The 17,737-nt window shown below is 36.8% G+C and overlaps 1 protein-coding gene across 1 annotated transcript in view; it reads right to left on the bottom strand.

Moving 5' to 3' along the window:
* Positions 1-17,737, bottom strand: part of LOC128651921 (interleukin-1 receptor type 2) — a 107,365-nt gene that overhangs the window by 56,177 nt on the left and 33,451 nt on the right. Inside the window, exon 4 of the mRNA XM_053704885.1 lies at positions 12,653-12,833. Coding sequence (XP_053560860.1) covers positions 12,653-12,833 — 181 coding nt within the window. The remainder of the gene's footprint in view (positions 1-12,652; positions 12,834-17,737) is intronic.

Below are 17,737 nucleotides of genomic sequence, written 5' to 3'. Positions count from 1 at the left end.
ATCAGGTAAATTCTTACATAAATTATGAGCTAGTGATGTATGGGATAGCAAATAACCAAGATGTTGAACTCCACGCAAGAGTCACTAGAGAGGGAGGGATAAAAATAAAGACAGCCAATTCCGCTGAAAAAATAATCCACAACCCAAATCAAAAGTTTTAATCATATAATGAAAAAAACTGAAAATATAAACAGAAGAATCAAACTGAAAAAGCTGCCTGAAGTATTTTTCTACCAAAAACTGCTTCTGAAAAAGAGAAAACATCAAAATGGTAGAATTTAGGAAAAAGTAAGCAAAGAAGACCAAGTTGCTGCTTTGCAAATCTGATCAACAGAAGCTTCATTCTTAAAAACCCAGGAAGTGGAAACTGACCTAGTAGAATGAGCCGTAATCCTCTGAGGCGGGGAATTACCCGACTCCAAATAAGCATGATGAATCAAAAGCTTTAATCAAGAGGCCAAAGAAATGGCAGAAGCCTTCTGACCTTTCCTAGAACTGGAAAAGATAACAAATAGACTAGAAGTCTTCCTGAAAACGTTAGTAGCTTCAACATAATATTTTGAAGCTCTTACCACATCCAAAGAATGTAAGGATCTCTCCAGAGAATTCTTAGGATTAGGACACAAAGAAGGGACAACAATTTCTCTACTAATGTTGTTAAAGTTCACAACTTTAGGTAAAAATTTAAAGGAAGTCCGCAAAAACCGCCTTATCCTGATGAAAAATCAGAAAAGGAGACTCACAAGAAAGAGAAGATAAAACAGGAACTCTTCTAGCAGAAGAGATGGCCAAAAGGAACAACACTTTCCAAGAAAGTAATTTAATGTCCAGAAAATGCATAGGCTCAAACAGAGGAGCCTGTAAAGCCTTCAAAACCAAATTAAGACTCCAAGGAGGAGAAATTGATTTAATGACAGGCTTGATACGAACCAAAGCCTGTACAAAACAATAAATATCAGGAAGTTTAGCAATTTTTCTGTGGAACAGAACAGATAGAGCAGAGATTTGTCCTTTCAGAGACCTTGCAGACAAACCCTTATCAAAACCATCCTGAAGAAACTGAAAAATTCTAGGAATACTAAAAGAATGCCAAGAGAATTTATGAGAAGAACACCATGAAATGTAAGTCTTCCAAACTCAATAATAAATCTTTCTAGACACAGATTTACGAGCCTGCAACATAGTTTTAATCACTGAGTCAGAGAAACTTCTATGAATAAGCATTCAATCTCCATACCATCAAATTGAATGATTTAAGATCCTGATGGAAAAACAAACCTTGAGATATAAGGTCTGGCCTTAATGGAAATGGCCAAGGTTGGCAACTGAACATCCGAGCAAGATCCACATACCAAAACCTGAGCGGCCATGCTGGAGCCACCAGCAGCACAAACAATTGCTCCATGATGATTTTGAAAATCACTCTTGGAAGAAGAACTAGAGTCGGAAAAATATAGGCAGGTTGATAACTCCAAGGAAGTGTCAATGCATCCACTGCTTTCGCCTGAGGATTCCTGGACCTAGATAGGTACCTCGGAAGTTTCTTGTTTAGATGAGATGCCATCAGATCTATTTCTGGAAGCCCGCACATCTGAACAACTTGAAAAAAGAAATCTGGGTGAAGAGACCATTCTCCCGTATGTAAAGCTTGATGACAAAGATAATCCGCTTCCCAATTGTCTATACCTGGGAATGGACCACAGAAATTAGACAGGAGCTGGATTTTGCCCAAGCAAGTATCCAAAATACTTCTTTCATAGCCTGAGGACTGAGAGTCCCACCCTAATGATTGACATACGCCACAGTTGTGACATTGTCTCTCTGAAAACCAATAAACGTCTCTCTCTTCAAATAGGAGCCAAAACTGAAGAACTCTGAGAATCGCACGGAGTTCCAAAATATTGATAGATAATCTCAATAAGGAGTAAATTGGAAAGTTGTTTAAAATGGCATGCTCTATCTGAATAATGAAAGTTTAATTTTAAATGAGTGTCCCTTTAAGCTTTCCTGCCTATGCACACCTGTCTTCCCCTCTCAGAATTGAACCAGCCTTTTTCTAGCTGCAGTGTGAAAAGAAGATTCGACAGATTTGCTGTAGACTTACTACAACAGCATAACTGGGGTTTAGCGCACTTGAATAAACTCTATCTGTTTGAATTCCTGAACTCGGTCCTTTACATCGTGAACAGTCCCCTGTCAGTTGGAGCTGAACGGAATTACTTCCTGCGGATTGGAGGCTATCGAGTGACGTCTACCAGCAGAGGTGTGTCTGTCGGGCGACCCAGAACAGTCCCGATCTGCTGTTAGAGGCACGTATGTTGTGCCGCTCTGTTTGTGAGTATCCAGTATTACGGGGGGAAGCTTTGGGAGCTTCCCCCCGTAATAGCGCATAACTGGGGTTTAGCGCACTTGAATAAACTCTATCTGTTTGAATTCCTGAACTCGGTCCTTTACATCGTGAACAGTCCCCTGTCAGTTGGAGCTAAACGGAATTACTTCCTGCGGATTGGAGGCTATCGAGTGACGTCTACCAGCAGAGGTGTGTCTGTCGGGCGACCCAGAACAGTCCCAATCTGCTGTTAGAGGCACGTATGTTGTGCCGCTCTGTTTGTGAGTATCCAGTATTACGGGGGGAAGCTTTGGGAGCCCATTCCTGTTGGTCCGACGATAATGTTTTATGTTTGGCGACTCTCTTCTCTCTCCCCTTTCCACAGTCAGGAATCCATCCGGATTACTTTTGGGAGTGCGGCCATCGAGTTCGGCGTCCTAGTTCTGCAATCAACACCAAAGCACCAGCACACCCTCTGGAAACTGACGATTCCATTTTTTCCATAGATAATCTTGCCTCTTGAGATTTCCAAACCCCTTGTGCTGTCAGAGATCCCCAGACAGCTTCTCAACCTAAAAGACTCGCATCTGTTGTGATTACGGTCCAGGTTGGATGAACCAAAGAGACCCGTAGAACTATACGATGATGATCTAACCACCAAGTCAGAGATAGTTGAATATTGGGATTCAAGGATATTAAATGTGATATCCTAGAATAATCCCTGCACCATTAATTCAGCATTAAAAACTGAAGAGGTTTCATATGAAAATGAGCAAAGAGAATCGAATCCAATGCTGCAGTCATGAGACCTAAAACTTCCATGCATATAGCTACTGAAGGAAATAATAGAGACTAAAGGTTCCAACAAGCTGAACCCAATAAAAATTGTCTCTTGTCTGTTAGAAACAAAGACATTGACACAATCTATCTGGAAACCTAAAAAAGGTGACCCTTGTCTTGAGGAATCAAGGAACTTTGGTAAAATGATCCTCCAACCATGTCCTTGAAGAAACAACAGAAGTTGAAACGTATGAGATTCTGCAGAACGAAAAGACTGAGCAAATACCACGATATCGTCCAAATAAGGAAACACAGAGAACCTTATGAAAAGATTCCTAGAGCTGTCGCTAGGCCAGAAAGGAAAAGCAACAAATTGGTAATGCTTGTCTAAAAAAGAGAATCTCAGAAAATGAAAATAATCTGAATGACAACAGAATATGAAGATATGCATCCTGTAAGTCTATTGTAGGCAAATAAATGCCCTTGCTGACCAAAAGGCAGAATAGACCATATAAACACCATTCTCAAAGATGGTACTCTTACATGACAATTCAAAAAGATTTTCTATCTTTGGGACAATGAATAGTTCTGAACAAAACCCCAGACCCCGTTCCTGAAATGGAACTGGTATGAATACCCCAGATAACTTCAGATCTGAAACAAACTTCAGGAAAGTTTGAGCCTTTACTGGAATAGCTGGAATATGCTAGAGAGAAAAAGACTTCTCACAGGCGGTCTTACTCTGAATCCTATTCTGTACCCCAATCTAAGAAGTTTGGACCGAATTGAACCAAACAACTTTAGAAAAGTCTTAACCTGCCCCTTACCAGCTAAGCTGGAATAAGGGCCGCACCTTCATGCGAATTTGGGGGCTGACTTTGATCTTTTAAATGGCTTGAATTCATTCCATTTTGAAGAAAGCTTCCAATTAGAAACATGTTAATATAAGCTTAAGATTTACTCTTAGAACTTAATCTTGAAGCAAAAAAACTCCCTTTCCCAGTGTAACAGTTGATAGTATTGAATTCAATTGTGAACCAAATAATTTATTTCCTTGGAAAAATAGAAATCTGGATTTTAGAAATCAAATAAGCATTCCAAGATTTAAAGGGCCACTAAACCCAAAATCTTTCTTTCATCATTCAGATAGAACATACAAATTTAAAAAACATTGCAATTTACTTCTATTATTTATTTTGCTTAATTTTTTAGATATCCTTATTTGAAGAAAAAGCAATGCACATGGGTGAGCCAATCACATGAGGCTTCTATGTGCAGCAACCAATCAGCAGCTACTGAGCATATCTAGATATGCTTTTCAGCAAAGAATATAAAGAGAATAAAACAAATTAGATAATAGAAGTAAATTAGAAAGATGTTTAAAAATGCATTATCTTTCTAAATCATGAAAGAAAAAATGTGGGTATCATGGCCCTTTAAGTCACAAAGTTCTTCTAGCTAAAATAGCTAAAGACATAGATTTAACCTCAATTGTGAAAATATCAAAAAATGACATCACAAATGAAATTATTAGCATGTTGAATCAACTTAACAATGCTAAACAAATCATAATCCGATACTTGTTGCGCTAAAGTATCCAACCAAAAAGTTGAAGCAGTTGCAACATCAGCCAAATAAATTGCAGGCCTAAGAAAAGGACCTGAAAATAAAATAATTTTCCTTAGAAAAGATACAAGTTTCCCATCTGAAGGAACTTAAAAATAAATACTATTTTTCATAGGAATAGTAGTATATTTAGCAAGAGTAGAGATAGCCCCATTAACTTTGGGGATCTTTCCCCAAAACACCAAACTAACTGCTGGCAAAGGATACACTGAAGAAACCACAGGAGGTTAATAAGCAGAATTTAAATGTTAGCTAGTCTTAAAATCTAAAGGACTAGTCTCCTCAATATCCAATATAATCAACACCTTTTCAACAAAGAACGAATATACTCTATTTAAAAGTAAAAAAGTAGATTTGTTAGTGTCAATATCTGATGAAGGATATTCTGAATGATATAAATCATCATCAGAGAAGGATAATTCAGTATGTTGTCGGTCATTTGAAAATTCATCAACTAAATGAGAAGTTTAAAAAATACTTTTACATTTTATTAGAAGGCGGGATGGCAGACAAAGCCTTTAGAATAGAATCAGAAAAATATTCTTATAAATTCCTAGGTATATCTTGTACATTATATGTTAAAAGAATAGCAATATATAATGCATTAATACTGATGGACTCTGCATGTAAAAGTTTATCATGATAACTTATTAGAAACCATAGCTAAAGATAAAAATTCATAACATTAAAATAAATAAACTTAGCTTTGGTAGGACTGATATCAGTCATCAGGAATTCAACAGTGTTTTCTGATACAGGAACAGTTTTTGAGATATCTTGCAAATGTAAGAGAAAAAAACAACATATAAAGCAAAATATCAATTTCCTTAAATGACAGTTTCAGGAATGGGAAAAAAAATGCAAACAAAATAAGCCTCTGAAAACCAGAAGCAGAATGAAATAAAGACTTAAATAATATCAGAAATCTGGCGCCAAGTATGACGCCCACAACTGACAAAATATTTTTTGGCGCCAAGAACATCTGCAACAAACACAAGCGTCATAGATGACGCAACTATGTGAAAAATCTCGGCGCCAACTAAGACGCCAGAAATGACGAAAATACGTCAACAAACGTAATTCTCGCGCCAAGAATGACGCAATAAATTATAGCATTTTGCGCACCTGCGAGCCTAACAGCCCGCAATTTAGAAAAAAAGTCAAATTGAAAATTCCAGGTAAGAATTTTTTTTTTTTTAATATGCATTTCACAAAATTACTGACAGTCTGCAAAAAGGAAATATACTGGTAAACCTGAATCATGGAAAATATAAGTGCAAACATTATATTTAGAACTTTACAAATAAAGTGCCAAACCATAGCTGAGAGTGTCTAAATAAACTTTGCCCCTCCTGGTAGGAATGTATATCCCATACGTCACTAGCTCATGGACTCTTGCCAATTACATGAAAGAAATTATTTATTCCTAAATATGAAGTAAAGTAGTTTGGTAAATATCAGCTCTGTGTATTAGGCCTTCAAGTTGTGTTAAAACAATGTTAAAGGGATAGTAAAGTCCAAATTAAACTTTCATGCTTCAGATAGATCATGTCATTTTAACCCTTTGAGTGCTAAGCACTTTCCCACCTGGGTGCTAAGATTTTTTAATGTTTTTTTTTATTTTTTGAACAATTTTTTTTTTTTTTTTTTTTTCAGACCCCCAAGACTTACACTGTTGGAAAGGTTAGGCGATTACCTAAGATACCTGAGATACAGACTTCTAAGCAGCATGCCCCCTGCTCCTATACTTAACATTATTAAGTATAAATAAAGTTGCGCTGTGACGTCATCACGTTATTGCGCGTGACGTCACCACGCAAAACGGGAAGCCCCGGCGATGCCTGTCACTCTACAGGCACAATCGCCGGGGTAGGAACGGGTGGGAGCCCCCAGATCTCCCTCAAGGTGGGAGAGCGCTAGTGACGGCTCTGAGCCGTCATTAGCACAAGAGTGGGAAACTCTGTGACGGCTCAGAGCCGTCATTAGCACTCAAAGGGTTAAACAACTTTCTAATTTACTTTTATCATCAAATTTTGCTTTGTTCTCTTGGTATTCTTAGTTGAAAGATAAACCTAGGTAGGCTTATATGCTAATTTCTAAGCCCTTGAAGGCTGCCTCTCAACTGAATGCATTTGCTAGTTTTTTAGTCAGCACTAATTGCCTGAAATGCAAGTCTGTCAAAAGATCAGACATAAGGAGGCAGTCAGCAGAAGCTTAGATACAAGGTATATATAGCGTATCCTATCTTTTCAATGGGATCTGCCTAACGCCGGTATCTGCCGACCGGACACCGCCGCCACCTACATTATCCCTATGAACCCCTAATCTGCTGCCCCTAAAACCGCCGACCCCTAAATTATATTTATTAACCCCTAATCTGCCCCCCCCCACGTTGTCGCCACCTAGCTACACTTATTAACCCCTAATCTGCTGACTGGACCTCGCCGCCACTATAATAAATGTATTAACCACTAAACCGCCGCACTCCTGCCTCGCAAACACTATAATAAATGTTATTAACCCCTAATCTGCCCTCCCTAACATCGCCGCCACCTACCTACAATTATTAACCCCTAATCTCCCGCCCGCACCATCGCCGCTACTATAATAAATTTATTAACCCCTAAACCTAACTCTAACCCTAACCCTAACACCCCCCTAACATAAATATAATTTAAATTAAACAAAATAATATTCCTAACATTAACTAAATTAATCCTATTTAAAACTAAATACTTACCTATAAAATAAACCCTAATATAGCTACAATATAACTAATAATTACATTGTAGCTATTTTAGGATTTATATTTATTTTACAGGCAACTTTGTATTTATTTTAACTAAGTACAATAGCTATTAAATAGTTAAGAACTATTTAATAGCTACCTAGTTAAAATAATTACAAAATTACCTGTAAAATAAACCCTAACCTATACATTTAAACCTAGCACTACACTATCATTAAATTAATTAAATAAATTACCTACAATTACCTAAAATAAAATACAATAAAATAAACTATTCTATAATACAAAAACAAACAAACACTAAATTACAAAAAATGAAAAAGAATTACAAGCAGTTTAAACTAATTACACCTAATCTAAGCCCCCTAATAAAATAAAAAAGCCCTCCAAAATAAAAAATGTCCTACCCTATTCTAAAATACAAAAGTAATCAGCTCTTTTACCAGCCCTTAAAAGGGCTTTTTGCGGGGCATTGCCCCAAAGTAATCAGCTCTTTTACCTGAAAATAAAAATACAATACCCCCCCCCAACATTACAACCCACCACCCACATACCCCTACTCTAACCCACCCAAACCCCCCCTTAAAAAAATCCTATCACTAACCCTCTGAAGATCTCCCTACCTTGAGTCGTCTTTACACAGCCGAGCCGAATTCTTCATCCAAGTGAAGCAAGAACATGTCCTCCATCCGGTAGAAGTCTTGATCCAAGCGGCAAAGAAGAGGTCCTCCATCCGGGCGAAGTCTTGATCCAAGCGGCAAAGAAGAGGTCTTCCATCCGGGCGATGTCTTCTTCCAAGCGGCATCTTCTATCTTCTTTCTTCCGGATCCATCTTCATCCCGCCGACGCGGAACATCCTCCTTCCCTGATGGACTAACAACGAATGAAGGTTCCTTTAAGGGACGTCATCCAAGATGGCGTCCCTTCAATTCCGATTGGCTGATAGAATTCTATCAGTCAATCGGAATTAAGTTAAAACAAATCTGATTGGCTGATGCAATCAGCCAATCAGATTGAAGTTCAATCCGATTGGCTCATCCAATCAGCCAATCGTATTGAACTTGCATTCTATTGGCTGTTCCAATCAGCCAATAGAATGCGAGTTCAATACGATTGGCTGATTGCAATAGCGGGGGCGGCAGATTAGGAGTTAATAAGTGTAAGGTTAGGGGTTCATGTTAGGGTGTTAGGTGCAGACTTAGAAAGTGTTTCCCCATAGGAAACAATGGGGCTGCGTTAGGAGCTGAATGCTGCTTTTTTGCAGGTGTTAGGTTTTTTTCAGCCAGCTCAGCCCCATTGCTTCCTATGGGGATATCGTGCACGAGCATGTTTTTCCATCTTACCGCTACCGTAAGCAACGCTGGTATTAATGGTTGAAGTGGAGCTAAGTTAGGCTCAACGCACTCTTTTTTGAGCCTAACACAGCCCCTCAGACAACTCTAAATACCAGCGTTGTTGGAAGGGTGCGTTGGGAAAAAAAGCAGCGTTAGCTACGCAGCTTTTTACCGACAAAACTCTAAATCTAGTGGTATCTTTTTAAACAATACAATTTTTGGTGTTTACTATCCCTTTAAGCACTCATCCTTAGTTAATAACAGTAAAGACAAAAGAGGCCAAGTGTCTTAATGCCTTATGTGCAGGGATTTTAATAGTACAAAATAAAAAAATGTTTAAATCAACATTGCATAAAAGTTATATTTAATATTATGACAGTTTCAATTTTTGAAGTGAAGTGATGTCAGATAGAAAATGAAAACAAAGCTCATACTAAAGTATCCTAAGCTGCAAAACGTGTTAACAACTCATATAGTTTACATGTTTGAGTGCTTCATCTTGAAAAGGTGTACAAGCTCATGACCAGTGTTACTGTTAATGCAAATCAGTTCATCTGAGGGAGCAGCAGCCAGAGACATAGTGGATTATATTCACTATTAAATAGTATCAACTACTCCAGCTCTGTAAAGACTATAGTTGTCCTAGTGTTTCTAACTTCTATGGAACGAAGAAGTCCTTGAGATCTATTGAATGGGCTCATTCATAGAATCAAAATAAAAGGTGATCTCCAGCTGTGGTGAATAAATTGACCTTTATTTTAACATACAGGGTTCAATACAGCAAAGCAACGTTTTGGGCGAACAATAAGCCCTTTCTCAGCCAATCGTAATTAAGGTAGGAAAATCCTATTGGCTGATGCAATCAGCCAATAGGATTGAAGTTCAATCCTATTGGCTGATCCAATCAGCCAATAGGATTGAGCTTGCATTCTATTGGCTGTTCCAATCAGCCAATAGAATGCGAGCTCAATCCTATTGGCTGATTGGATCAGCCAATAGGATTTTTCCTACCTAGATTCTGATTGGCTGATAGAATCCTATCAGCCAATCGGAATTCAAGGGACGCCATCTTGGATGACGTCATTTAAAGGAACGTCATTCATTGGAGAGTCGTCAGTCTGGATTAGATTAAAATTCTTGTAATTATTTTATTTTTTTCTGTAATTTAGTGTTTGTTTTTAATTAATTGTAGTTAATTTAGTTAATTTATTTAATGATGGTGTAGTGTTAGGTGTAATTGTAACTTAGGTTAGGGTTTATTTTACAGGTAAATTTGTACTTATTTTAACTAGGAAGTTATTAAATAGTTAATAACTATTTAATAACGATTGTACCTAGTTAAAATAAATACAAAGTTGCCTGTAAAATAAAAATAAACCTTAAGCTAGATACAATGTAACTATTAGTTATATTGTAGCTAGCTTAGGGTTTATTTTATAGGTAAGTATTTAGTTTTAAATAGGAATAATTTATTTAATTATAGTAATTTTATTTAGATTATTTTAAATTATATTTAAGTTAGGTGGGGTTAGGGTTAGACTTAGATTTAGGGGTTAATAACTTTATTATAGTGATGGTGACGTTGGCGGTGGCAGCAGATTAGGGGTTAATAAGTGTAGTTAGGTGGTGGCGACATTGGGGACGGCAGAGTAGGGGTTAATAAATAAAAAGTAGGTGTCGGCGATGTTGGGGGCAGCAGATTAGGGGTTCATAGGGATAATGTAGGTGGCGGCGGTGTCCGGAGCGGCAGATTAGGGTTTAATAATATTATGCAGGTGTCAGCGATGTCGGGGCGGCAGATTAGGGGTTAATAAGTGTAAGATTAGGGGTATTTAGACTCAGGGTTCATGTTAGGGTGTTAGGTGTAGACATAAAAAGTATTTCCCCTTAGGAATCAATGGGGCTGCGTAAGGAGCTGAACGCTGCTTTTTTGCAGGTGTTTTTTTCAGCCCATTCTGCCCCATTGATTCCTATGGGGAAAACGTTTACGAGCACGTTTTGCCAGCTCACCGCTACCGTAAGCAACGCTGGTATTGAGGTGAGATGTGGAGCTAAATTTTGGTCTACGCTCACTTTTTTTGCAGCTAATGCCGGGTTTAAAAAAACCTGTAATACCAGCGTTGTCTTAAGTGAGCTGTGAGAAAAAACTGCTCATTAACAACGCACCCCTGTTACCGCAAAACTCGTAATCTCGGTATATATATGAAATATTTTATTTTATTAATGATTTTTTAATATTACTAGTTTCTAAAATCTAGATTTATTTTAAAGGATTTTAAATGCCTACAAACAAAAGGAAGTCCGTGACCAAGGTAAATTATTTACTAAGTAATGCAGAGAAGTTGTCGTTACTAAGCAACAGAGGAGATATAGATCTTTTTATTGCAGGTTATGCATTTCTTAGTGTAGCTAAGAAAAAGTCTAAATTGTGAATAGAAATATATATAACATTCTAAATAATTGTAAATATAGATGAAAAATAAAATATATAATATGAGTTGTAAAGAGAGTAATGAATTACAAAAACAATATATACAGTATGTAGATATTGGATGTACATTATAAATATAATTTATATTGGTCTGCACAATAAATTCAGCTTCAAGATGAACATATGTTCATTATTGTTATCAAAACGTAATATATGTTTATTATTAATGAAAAGATTAATTTTAATATTTGTTAATAGTATAGATAATACAAAAAATTAAACAAAAATATAAGGAGTATACATAATATGCTTACATTATAAGTGCTCGTTGTAGTGTTAGGGGAATCCCTCAATGCTGACACACTGCTAGGATGATCTCCGCTAAGATACTAAACAATGAATGAGTGATTCATTGTTAGTATGTATCTCAGCGGAGCTCGTAATATTGTGCATGCGCATAAATGAATTCCTCGAGTACGAGCAGGCTTACTTACGTATACGATGGGTAGGACCGCTGAACAGAGTAAGAATGATGAAGCCGGAAGAAAGCGAGGAGTCGGAGGAAGATACCGAAGAGTAAGATTGCAATTAGATAAATATTTAAAAATAATTGAAAAAAAAAAAAAAGTTAGCTACTGAACTTGTTTATAGTCAATTAAACTAAAGCCGTATTCCAATATAGTAAAATTTACTTTCACTTTAAGTTTCAGGCAGACCTGAAACTTCAGGGATAGAAAGCAGCATCCCCTTCCTGTCAGTCTCAAAAAGTTTGCTGATTTAATTTACTACAGATTTTCAGAGTTTGAAGAAGTTTGAATTGAAGTTCAAATTTTTGACACTACAATATTGGAAAACATTTTATAATCTTATAAATCATTTCAAAGCACTTTATTCAACAAAGTTTAATTGCAGAAAACTGCATTTTTATTAAAACTGTATGGCTGTAAAACTGTTATTTTAAACAACTTTCCAATTTACTTCTATTAATTAATTTGCTTCCTTCTCTTGTTATCCTTTACTAAAAGGTTTACCTAGCTAAGCTAAGGAGCAGCAATGAACCTAGGTTCTAGTTGCTGTTTGGTGGCTTCATATTTATACCGATTGTCATTGTCTCCCCCATGTGTTCAGTTAGAAATCAGTAGTGCGTTGCTGCTCCTTCAACAAATGATAAAAAGAGTATGAAGGACATTTGATAATAGAAGCAAACTAGAAAGTTGTTTAAAATTGTATGGTCTACCTAAATCACAAAATAAAAATGTTGGGTTTCATGTCCCTTTAATTAAGCATTAGTTCCAACGTTTATACGTTTCAGTGATATTGTTATTAAAATGAAAGAGAAAATTATGATTGGATAAATTACTCTGTACATGCCTATAGATTTAAGAAAATAATATGTGCCATACCTTGTTCCATTTTAGCTGGATATCTGTTATTTTTCTTGTAAAATCGTGTAAGTCTGGGCAAAATATCTGAAAATTGGATTCCTCGTAAGCAATCTGCTCATATGCTATATCAGACAGGGACACCTCTGTAGCATCTTGAACACTTAGTGATAATGCTACTTCAATGCAAAATGATTCATTTCTGTCAAATTAAAAAAACAAAAAAACAACTAATATTAAAGTTTTTGGCAAACAATTACATTTTCTCACCAAGGTATACACATATGAATACTTTGCTTATAAAAATAATATATCTATGATGTTTACATGTTAAGGTGTGCTAGTTACTGGAGAAAGGGAAAATTTCCTCTCCTGGATTGACCTATGGCTCAGTGTTTTTGCACTTGAACTGGACATTTTTTTTATATATGCACAATTTTTTTAAAAAATTCTTAATTTTGTCTGCTTCTTGAGTATGTCTGTATTTTCCCTGGATCAATAAGGGACAGATATAAATAAGCACCTGAAACACATAATCTATCACTGGGTAAAATGTTTCTGAGTGAGTCTGAAATCTACAAAACAGACTCCATCCACTCAGGGGCAGATGTATATTGCGTTAAAGCATGAACAATAAATAATAAAAACTACACATAACTAACCATTTAGGGCTAGATTTCAATGGCACGCTATTTAGTGCTTTTAGTCAAGCTTAAACTTCGCTAGAATTATGTTTTTTGCATGCGTCGGATAGTGCACATATAACAAATAACACATATTACATATAAGTTGAAAGTAAAAGGTTTCCCTGCGAGCGAAAGCCAACACACAATAACCAAATTACTTTGAATATCGTGACCACATTAACGTTCTCCCACATAGACTTCAAGGGAGAGCTCAGAATAAAAAAAAACTATCACTTAATCGCTAAATCGACAGGAGCTATTAATATTTTACATTCCAATGTTCTTCACATACAGAAACATTTTATATCTATTCCTATAGATATATAGGTGGATACACGGTTTCATCAGGCTGATGAAACAAAGTATCCACTGAGAAACGCGTCGCTGTCTATGTGTTTGATACAATAATAACAACTTTTATAAAACATTTTTATACACCTTGTTTTGGTCTGGGTATTTATGCGGTTATATTAACTAGCATTACACCATTCCTTTGGATTCATTTGCACAAGCCAGCCGAGGAGGAGACCTTTGATCTGGTTCCTGACACGGATGGCGAGTTAGCCAGACTATTCTTAAATATCTGGCCTGCGATTACAGCACTTGAAAGGTCTTCAAGAAATGTAAGTGAATTTTCATTCAAATATCTACGACATTTCTCCTTTTAACCCCTTAAGGACCAAGGATGTACAGGGTACGTCCTACAAAAAAGGTCAGCTAACTACCAAGGACGTACCCTGTACATCCTCAGGGGTTTTTAAGCGGTGGAAGTGATCCTGATCGCTTCCAGCCACGTTCAAGGTATTGCTATGATGCCTCTATATTGAGGCATCACTGCAATACCTTTTTTTGCACACCGATGCAGAGAGAGCCACTCTGTAGCTCTCTCTGCATCAGCCAGCGATGGTGACGATCGATGGTAGGTGGGAGCCATTGCTGGCAAACTTCTGGTCCGCAGTGTTAAAACACTGTGCACATTTTAAGTGGGGTGAGAGGGTGGTGGGAAAGGGTGGTGGGAGAAGAAGGGGTGAAATAATGTTGGGAACAGAATCTGGGAGGGGGGTTGGGTATTGAGGGGGGCAGCTGCACTACAGAAAAAGATATATAATATATAAAAATGTGCACATTTTATTGAAAAAAACAGCTGCCAGTACCCACAATGGCAGCAAATAGTGAGAGGGGGGAGGTTTAGAGAGTTTTTGGGGAGGATCAGGGAGGTTGGGTGGTAAGGGGGAATCCTACACTGCAAAAAATATATAATTTAAAAAAAAAAAAAATTTTACTGGCAGACTTTCTGCCAGTACTAAAGATGGCGGTGACAATAGTGAGGTGGGGGAAGTAAGAGAGCTGTTTGAGAGTGGTCAGGGAGGGATCAAGGGGTGGGATGTGTCAGGTGGGAGGCTGATCTCTACACTAAAGATAAAATTAACCCTACAAGCTCCCTACAAGCTACCTAATTAACCCTGTCACTGCTGGACATAATACAAGTGTGGTGCGCAGCAGCATTTAGCGGCCTTCTAATTACCAAAAAGCAACGCCAAAGCCATATATGCCTGCTATTTCTGAATAAAGGGGATCTCAGAGAAGCATTTACAACCATTTGTGCCATAATTGCACAAGCTGTTTGTAAATAATTTCAGTGAGAAAGCTAAAGTTAGTGAAAAAGTTAACGTTTATTTTTATTTGATCCCATTTGGCGATTAAATGGTGGCATGAAATATATCAAATTTGGCGTAGATCAATACTTTGCGTTGACTACTACACTAAAGCTAAAATTAACCCTACAAGCTACCTAATTAACCCCTTCACTGCTGGGCATAATACAAGTGTGGTGCACTGCGGCATTTAGCGACCTTCCAAATTCCAAAAATTAATGCCAAAGCCATAAGTGTCTGCTATTTCTAAACAAAGGGGGTCCCAGAGAAGCATTTACAACTATTTGTGCCATAATTGCAAAAGTTGTTTGTAAATAATTTCAGTGAGAAACCTAAAGTTTGTGAAAAAGTTAGTAGAAAAGTTAACGATTTTTTTATTTGATCGCATTTGACAGTGAAATGGTGGCATGAAATATGCCAATATGGGCCTAGATCAATACTTTGGGGTGTCTACTAAAAAAAATATATATACATGTCAAGGGATATTCAGGGATTCCTGACAGATATCATTATAATATAACTAATTTTGAAAAAAAAAATGGTTTGGAAATAGCAACATGCTACTTGTATTTATTGCCCTATAACTTGCAAAAAAAGCAAAAAACATGAAAACATTGGGTATTTCTAAACTCAGGACAAAATTTAGAAACTATTTGGCATGGGTGTTTTTTGGTGGTTGTAGATGTGTAACAGAGTTTGGGGGTCAAAGTTAGAAAAAGTGTGTTTTTTTCCATTTTTGCATCATATTTTATAATTTTTTTTATAGTAATTTATATGATATGATCTTTAGAAAGTCCATTTAATGGCGAGAAAAATGGTATATAATATGTGTGGGTACAGTAAATGAGTAAGAGGAAAATTACAGCTAAACACAGCAGAAATGTAAAAATACCCCTGGTCCCAAACGGTCAGAAAATGTAAAAGTGCTGTGGTCCTTAAAGTGAAGTTCAAGTCCGCGGCTCTCGATTACAGTATTATAATTATCAATTGAAAAAAGTATAATGTTCATTCATCAAAACTGTTAAAATTATGCCTGTCGTTTCATTTTTTAATTTACATTTACCGTCCCTATTGCCGCAATTGTCTGCCCGACATTGTTCGTCTTTTGATTGACATGTTTTCTAAATTTTCCATCCAATTCCTTCACTTCCCCCGGGGCGTCCTGCCCCTTTTTACCTGCGTCATCATTCAGTCTCACGCATGCGTGTAAAAGCTATTGTCCTCCTAGTCGTCATGCACGTGCATGATATGCTCCGGAATGAACTAAGGAACGGACTGAAAATTTGTACGCATGCGCGAATGAAGATACAATACGCATGCGCATATTGAAGCCGGTCTTGTGCACGAGCATTGAAGTGACGAAGTCAGCTTCTTCTTACGATCGCTACGTCATTAGAGGAAAATAAGGAAGTAGACTGGGGGAGGAGTAACAGTAAGAAACATTGCTATAATATATATATAAATTACGCTAAATTCATATACTTTTTTTAAAAAAAAGTTAGCGACTTTTATATTTGGAGGTTAATGTTTACATGGGTGCTGAGCAGTGAGTTAAAATTGAACTTCACTTTAAGGGGTTAAGACTGTATTACACCATGGGCGCCTTCTTTTGATTTGTTTTTTTAGGATTTTAGAGAAGTGAATAGCAATTTCACTCCAGAAGAGCTGCCTGTTTTTATCCCATTATTTCCTTGGATTCTGATCCTTTCCCATCAAACCATTTGGGGAACATATGGGAACAAACTTCAATGTGACTTTATACCATTGTTCATTATCACATATATAAGTCTGCATTTATTACCAATTGGACATTCCCATTTGTTTTTGTACCATTGAGACCTACACTTGGAGAGATATACATGCACACATATGTAAACAAGTGTCAGACATCCCAACCTGCAAAAACTCATTTCAGGGAGGTAGCTTCACCTGCAACTGTGCCGTCCCCCTGTCCCAAGTTATATATTGGACACCTTGAAACCCTAAATAAGATAGGGACTTATAATTAAAATAGCTTCTCACTAAAGTCACATTAAAATAAGTAGCTTTATTGCACAACCACATACAACAAACCTATTTTCCAGTGATCGTACCCTTGTTGAATGCTTAAATATTTTAGAATACGAAGTTTAATTACGTGCAGTAAATAAGGTAGTGTTTGTGTTTTATTTTATTAAAATCAGGGGGGGGGGGGAGTTGGTTACTGATGCTTTGAGGGTTCTATAACATCCCAGCAACTAAAGGCATTTCTTAAAGAAACTCTTTTCCAGATTTGAGCCACATTGGATCATGGTACTTGGAGTTTCAGGGAGATTGCATTCCATTTGCTGGCATCAGCAAGTCGCTATTACAATCAGGGAGACTCCCTGAACTTCAGGGAGAGTTGGGATGTCTGAAGTGTGCACTGGTATTTTGACATATCTGTTATAGTGTTTATAGTAATATTCTGAGCACTAACATCCTTTCTTTAGGCACACCTATCATCTTTCCTTATGGGAAGCACTTGTTTTAGATATATAGGTATAGATATCTATTTTACATTAACATTATCACATTTTTTTCTATCTGAAGTACATAGGAATGCAAAATATATGTAACAAGGTTTGTGTTTCATGCTTTAGGTCTAACACACGTGTCAGGTTATTTCACATGAAGAATTAGTAATCTTAAAGCGAGTTCTTGAATTATAAAATATTAAATATTAAAAAATAATAAATATTAAAATACTGTTATTTATATATATATATATATATATATATATATAT

This window comes from Bombina bombina, chromosome 3 (assembly GCF_027579735.1).
Source record: "Bombina bombina isolate aBomBom1 chromosome 3, aBomBom1.pri, whole genome shotgun sequence".
In the NCBI taxonomy this organism is placed as follows: Eukaryota; Metazoa; Chordata; class Amphibia; order Anura; family Bombinatoridae; genus Bombina; species Bombina bombina.
Note: the sequence above shows the minus strand (reverse complement) of the source record. Positions and strands in the feature narration are given on the sequence as shown.